General features: G+C 38.4%; 1 protein-coding gene across 1 annotated transcript; it reads right to left on the bottom strand.

Moving 5' to 3' along the window:
- Nucleotides 1-4,555: 4,555 nt before the first annotated feature.
- Nucleotides 4,556-6,557, bottom strand: LOC120770794 (poly(A) polymerase type 3-like). The gene is made up of 4 exons (XM_040098373.1): nt 6,438-6,557; nt 5,675-6,335; nt 5,410-5,606; nt 4,556-5,341 (listed from the first exon to the last, which is right to left on the bottom strand). The coding sequence occupies exons 1-4, from the start codon at nt 6,555-6,557 to the stop codon at nt 4,556-4,558; spliced, it is 1,764 nt and encodes a 587-aa protein (XP_039954307.1).
- Nucleotides 6,558-6,983: the final 426 nt, after the last annotated feature.

The raw sequence follows: 6,983 nt of genomic DNA, 5'->3' as shown, positions 1-6,983 counted from the left end.
ATCGGAAAAAATGGTGTCGACCAAAATGGTACATATTTGGTTCATTATTGTTCATTATAAATATAAAAAAAATAATTTAAAGTTTGATTAGAAATATGAAAATACTTTTTCGACTACCCAATATAAGGTTGCCACCTTAAAACTGCAGTATGCCTGCTTACGAAAGTCGGTTCTATGCAATAGACATGGAACATGACTTTTTTCTTATTTGAACTTTGTTGTATGCCGCTTTCTTCGGTAGTACTCGTATTACTTTTGTTGCTGGTGTTTGCAAGAAGTCACAGCTGCCGGCGTTGGAGATCAGAGGAATATTTGCAAGAGTAATTTTTCCAAAAATTCATATCACGGCAATTTCAATTGAAGTTCTTCATTATACTTTCTAAAAAGTTACTTTTTTGCATTCGTGTATAGATTTGTATTCCACTATTCATCTAATTAAGACTCCGTATGACTCCATGAGCGACAGAAAATAATTTTTTAATTATCGCTTACATTTGAAATGCGGCCTCGTCCGGCATGTTATCCTCCACTACCTGAAAGTCCTACCTTTCAACACTATTAAGCTAACTAATTTGGATTTATGTTCATTTCTAAACAAATTCCAGTCGGCCGCAGGCATGATTCGCGCATAAACTGCAGTCATGAAATATCCAGAGAGCAAACCAGAAACACCTTGGGCATTTAGTGTATCGCTTTATGAAATCATAAATGCATTGCATAAATCTTATAATACTTTTTTAGCACACAAAACGCCGGCCAACCGTTTAGAGATGCGCACTTTTGCATACGCTCTTGGCGGCGCGGCGCACTTTCATTAGGAAAATTACATATTTTATTGCGGCAAATGCCCAGGGATTACCGACTGCTTTGTGTATGCGCGTAAATGGAGCCATAATAAACTAAGCAGTAAATTAACACGGCGTTTATATGCTAACAAACTGCTCAAATATTAAAATAACAAACAAGCTACAACAAGGTGAAGGCAAAATGGCCAAAGCAACAACACGAGCGCTACATGCCACAACAACAAAATGTAGTGTAGGGTAGCAGCAGTGGGTGGGCAACAGACTATAAATAAAACTTAAGCTGTGAATGTAATTAGGCCGGATTATTGGCGTGCTTTTGTAAGTAATGCGCCTAAAAGGTGACTATTAAAAAGTTGAATAACGCTCAAATGAAAGCAAAATGAAGGTTGCAAGTGGCGGCTAGCAACTGCAAATGCACACTCCACTGTTAGTGGAAGTGGTGGCTGCAATTTTATAACTGTACACGCCTCATTTCTACTCAAACCAAACACCTCTTTTCTTTCGCCTAAGCCGGTCAATCCAATGTTGAAATTTCGAATGGCAAGCAAACGGCATTGCACATTTGGTTGCTGAAGTTTGGCTCCAGCTGGTGCGCATTCTTGTGCCTCTCATTCTCACTACCACATTTTCGCCCTTCCCTCCAAACCTCTCACCACTCACACCACTCACTTCGCAGGCAAGTGCTTAGCTGCTGGTGAAATACTTGTAGTTTGCATACTTTCAGTTGTAAATAAACAATGACAACAAAATACAGCAAAAACAACAGCAATAAACACGAAACTTTGCACAGCAAATACTTGTGTGCATAAGCTAGTTGGGCATATTCATAAGCAGAAGTGTAGTGTGGCGGCGCAAAACATTAGCATAGCTCGTTACTAGCAACTAGTTGCGTTGTTGTTGTAGAAGTGTTGCGAAACTTTTGAAACTTGTGCATTTGACCTATGCATCCATTGCAATGAACCCACGGAATTCTGACAATACTACAATAATTCTAGAACTTTTGTTGTGGCAGTACATTAAGTTGTTGTGCCTCGTTTATTAATTCTCGCGTAGACGGTAGCAGTGTGAGCGCAGAGTTTTAAAATAAATTTCAGAATTCATTTCTATATTTTATTAGATTTTTTCCAAATGAACACATAGTTCATATATATACTGCTCTGAACTACAGCCTCCTTCAGAGAATTGACTATTCACTCTGATAAAGGAGCATCGTTGCCAGCCTAGAACACATTAGCCGGGTGTTAATTTGACTGGTTAAGGAATGCCTAACCTCGGTATCAATAGCATCGAATCATCTTGCGAAAAGGCCGCTTTGGCTGCCAGACCACAGCGGAATCGCGTGTAACTGTAAAGCTGATGAGCTGGCAAGAAAGGGTATCCCTAGCTCATCCATAAGTAGAATGGGAGCGAGTCAGTGCTCTCCTCTCCTCGTGTATTCCACTATTCAATAACTGTGCTTCGCGGTAACTGTAACTGTATTTGTGGATGATCTAACAGACCATTGCCCTATCGGCGTTCATGCTTACCGGATGCAAGCTGCGGAAGCTGTTTGGAAGAAGTCGAGGTGGCATCATCTAAGCACTACCTTCTTGACTGTCCTACGTTTGTAGGGTTAAGATGTAAACATTTGGCAGCTCATAATACCAAATCTTCACCGAACTGTACGTTGTAAGTATGAATTGCAGGATTTATATTTTTATGGGCTCACAAAAGACTGTATAAATAAAGCGCAAAATATTTAATTATTCATCAATATTTATTTTGTCGCCTTCAAAGTTATGCCTATGAGACAAAATATACTTATGACAACGAGTTTTCCAGTCCTCGAAACACTTTTCATCAGCACTTTTTGAGATGACCTTCAGCTCCTTCATGAATTTATTTTTAATCTCTTCGATTGGCAGAAAACGGATTTCACGTACCGGCAATTTCACTTTGAGAACCAAACACGCGGAGCCAAATCTGTTGAATACGGTGGTTGATCGATGATAATCATTGCGTTTTTGACTTTAAATTGAGTCACAATCGATGTTGCATTGTCATCGTGTGAAATTCAGGAATTGTTCTTCCAAAATTCTGACCGTTTTCGATGGATGTTCTCACGCAAATGCCTCAGCACGGTCAAACAGAATCCCTAATAGACCGTCTGTTCTACCGAAATAAATTCATGATACACCAAACCACGAATATCGAAGAAAACAATGAGTATCAGATTTGTTTTTGAGCAACTTTTGTGTGGTTTTTCTGGTTTCGGCTCGTATATTTCTATTTTCCGATGATTCTTGACTTGTTTGCATGTCAAACTCATAAACCCATGTCTCCTCGACAGTTTTAATACTCTTCATTGTCCTAAGATCGGAATGCGCACTATTAAACATGTCCAAATATCTGTTTACGGTACTCTTTTTGAAAAAAAAAATTCAGCTTTATCGAGACGAGATGACAAAAACGCGTTTCATACCCAAATTATCCACCAAAATCATTCGAACGAACTCGCAAGGGATGTCGAGATTAAGGTGCAATCTCTCTAATACTTGCCTGACGATTTTCAAGCACCATATCCTTAACATTTTAAACATTTTCATCAGTTAAAGAGGTCGAAAGTCGTCCAGAATGAGGCAGAATGATCTCTCGATCGTCCTTGAAGGCTTTGTGCTACTCGTAGGCTTGTGGTTTTGATAAAACTGAATCAGAGTAAGCCCTTTCCCATATTCGCAATGATTCCGCACTCGACACTTGGTTGGAAATACAAAATTTGAGACAAGTTCTTTGTTCGATATTTCTATCCATTCGCAACGTACTACCGACTTAGCAGTTATTGTAAGCAAGCTGGTTTGACAGATCGCGCTCATATTTGGCATAGTAATTAAGGATAGTCCTACCAACTTAGCAAAATTAATTTTTTTGAAATATCATTTACTTGGGGAATTTAAATTGCAGTTTAGTGCGATCTCTAGATCAGCCATTAAACCCAACCTAACATAACCTAGATTTTCAAATTTTTTTTTTCAGACATATTGTATATTTGTATTGATTTTTTTTTATTTGGTTATTTTTTAATTTAAACTGGTGCTCATTTCTTGAACTTTCTTAACCTTTTTATTTTCCTAAAGTATATTAAATATATATATATATAAAAATATACAAAAAAATCAGTTTAGTAATAAAAATTTCCAAAAAATTTAAACAATAATAAGTTCATAACTAAAATTCTTTATTAGAAATGATCTATTGAATATTTTTTTTAATTGTACATGCAAAATAATTTTTTCGATTTTTTCAATTTTGTTTTTAAATTGTTCAAATTGTCATATTTATTGCTTATTATATATTAATATTTATTAAATTACTTTCTGAAATACTAAATTTTTCTCAATTTGTCAATGTTTCTTATCTCAATTTCAAAATTTTCAATTTTAAATCTTGAATATTTTTCTAACTGCAAAAATTTAATTAGAAACTTTATTTAAATATTATTATTTCCTACTTTAAATAATGTGGTTTTTGAAAATAAATTAATTTAAATAATTAAAATTTAAAGTAAATTTTTTTGTCTACTATCAGTGAAAAATTCAGCTTTTATTAAAGAAAAATTATTGTATTATTTTTTTAAGACTGTTTAGATAAAATTACATTTAATTTATTTTTAATAAAAATAAAAAATTCCCATTTTGCTTAATTTGTTTTCATTAAAAATATTTTATTATCGTTCTTAGTTCGAGTCATACTGCCATAATACATATTTAGCACTAAGAACTATCTTCCGATCCGCTAGAGCGCGACTTCTTAGCAGTACCACCCTCTTCCTCTGAAGACAACTCGGATGACGAACGTTTGGTCTTCGCTGAAATTGCATTGTCAAAACTCTTATGCTGATCCATGGCTTTGCGTTCGCGCTTCAAGAAATCCTTATCCAAATACTGCGAGAGATCCTTACGCTTCACGTGGCACGTGTCAAGTTGCATACCATACTTCAGCATTTTTATGTTTGCCGCATGTTGCATGACCTGGTCAGTGAAGGTTTGTATACACGCTGTAAGGTCCACATTCAAATTCTTAACGCTTTTGAATTCCAAGCCGATAAACCACAACGCGCAGAATGGTGTTTGGCAAGCTGTTGGAATACAGCTTCCAATCTGCGTCTTCTCTCCATTCTGCTTGTAGTCGAAACTTTTCGGATTCACACGCGCCAACGAAATGTGTTCATTGCGTTCTAGATTAGCAACCAATAAGCGTATCCGCGATTCAACTAGGCCACACCACTCCAGCTGATCAGACGCTGTTGTTGAGGAGGCTGAAAGCACCAGAAAGTGGCGGTATGTGTAAAAGAAACTCGGCGCCTCGAAGAGTCGGTTCCATGAAGCATTGCCGCGCATGATTTCATCGACTGTAGACAAGCCACGATTAAGTTCATTCACTATAACGTTTTTAGTTGACTCCAACACGTTGAATGTGGAATTTTGTTGTGGATATGCCGGTGTTATGATGGGCATTAGATGATAGCGATCCGCAGCGTTGACACGTGGGTCCCAAACCTAAAATGTACAAAAATATAATATTAGCAAACTTGTCAATAAAAATTTCATAAACTCAAGCTACTTACCGGAAACCGTAAGTTCACATTTTCGGGTTGTCTGAGCAAGACTGGATGTGGCCACTGCCAACGTGAGAAGACCAGAAAGAATTTATGCACCAAAGTGGCGGCCGTCGCATTCGGATAAAGCTGACAGGTGCGTGCCACTAACATAGCCCATGTCACGCCACCAAAGTATCCCATCGAATTTGAGTAAATGCCATGTTCTGCAAGCAAAAAAAAATGATTTTAGTTTAAATATACAATATAAGTAAATCCACTGTGTGATACTCACTTTTCGCCCACAACTTGATCGCTCGCAACGTCAAGCGAAAGTTCTCTATATTCGGCACAAGCTCCAGTATTTCATCGGTCACGCGACAGCCATTCAAACTGCGCACCGAGCGTGGATCCAGATTGCGCAGCAAATTATTATCACTCAAACTAAAGTCGTCCGGTATCTCTTTGAGCGACAGACTCGCAAACAACAAATCAATTTCAATGTCGTCAAATTTCATTTTTATGACCGGCACGAAGGCCTCTTCAACCGCACGACACTCGGTCACTTCGGCTTGCTGCTTCAGCAACTCAAAGAATGTGGTGAAGTAATCCGCACGTTCGACATAAAGTGGCGCCACACAGAGCGCATCAATATCGGCGCCTCTATGATGTACGCCTAGGCGATATGAACCGAAAGTGTATATTTTGCCACCCAATTTCTCAGCAGCGGCCTCGGGCACATGCTTTGCCACGGAGACATCTTTAATCCACTGCTTGACGAGCGTATTGAGCTTGGCTAAGATTTGCATGCGCTGATTAAGCTCCGCTTGAGTTTCGAAGACGCCAAATGGTTCTAAAGCTTTGTGTAATTCAGCTGTCTGCAGTAATTCTTCAGTACTGGGCTCAGTCAAGCTGATGGCAGATGTCAAACCGAGCTGCTTGACTGGCTTCTGCTGAGGCCGTTGCTGTTGTCCGTTTTGTCGTTGTTGTTGCTGGTTGTGTTGCCGTGGTCGATTTAGTCGCTGCTGTTGTTGTTGTCGTGGTTGTTGGTGTTGACGTTGCTGCTGCTGCTGGAGAGCTCCATTTCTAGCATTCCCATTGTTAGGCTTGTAACCGTCACGTGGTCCAGCCGTTGTAGTGCTTACTACATTCTGTGAACGTGAGTCGCCGCTCCACATTTTGGAGTAGTATAATCTGTAAGAATAGAAACTAAGAGTTATTTAACTGCTTAATGCAATAGTTCAGAAATGCTTACTTTTTTGCTTGATTGGCTTGTTGGCAGAAGGTCATCTTGTTCATCTTCTTCTTTAATTTAAGTCAAAACTTTGTGGAAATAATTTAGAATGCTTAGTAGTTCTCCTGAGCGCTTGCAGCTTTCAACTGTTGCTCTGGTGATTTTGCACCTGTTTATATACAGTTTTTCCGAACACTTATGCTTGAAAGGATGATTTAAATTCATAATCGTTGTAGAAAAAGGGCGTGCCCGCTTACCTGATATTGTCTAGTACAAAGACTGGGCTACCTTCGCTACCTGAATCACTTGCTAACTTTTTTCCTACCTGAACTAATTATTATTTTTTAATGTCCTGAGCTTTCTGAAGGCC

This window comes from Bactrocera tryoni, chromosome 3, assembly GCF_016617805.1.
Source record: "Bactrocera tryoni isolate S06 chromosome 3, CSIRO_BtryS06_freeze2, whole genome shotgun sequence".
Classification (NCBI taxonomy): Eukaryota; Metazoa; Arthropoda; class Insecta; order Diptera; family Tephritidae; genus Bactrocera; species Bactrocera tryoni.
This window is presented reverse-complemented; position numbering and strand designations above follow the sequence as displayed.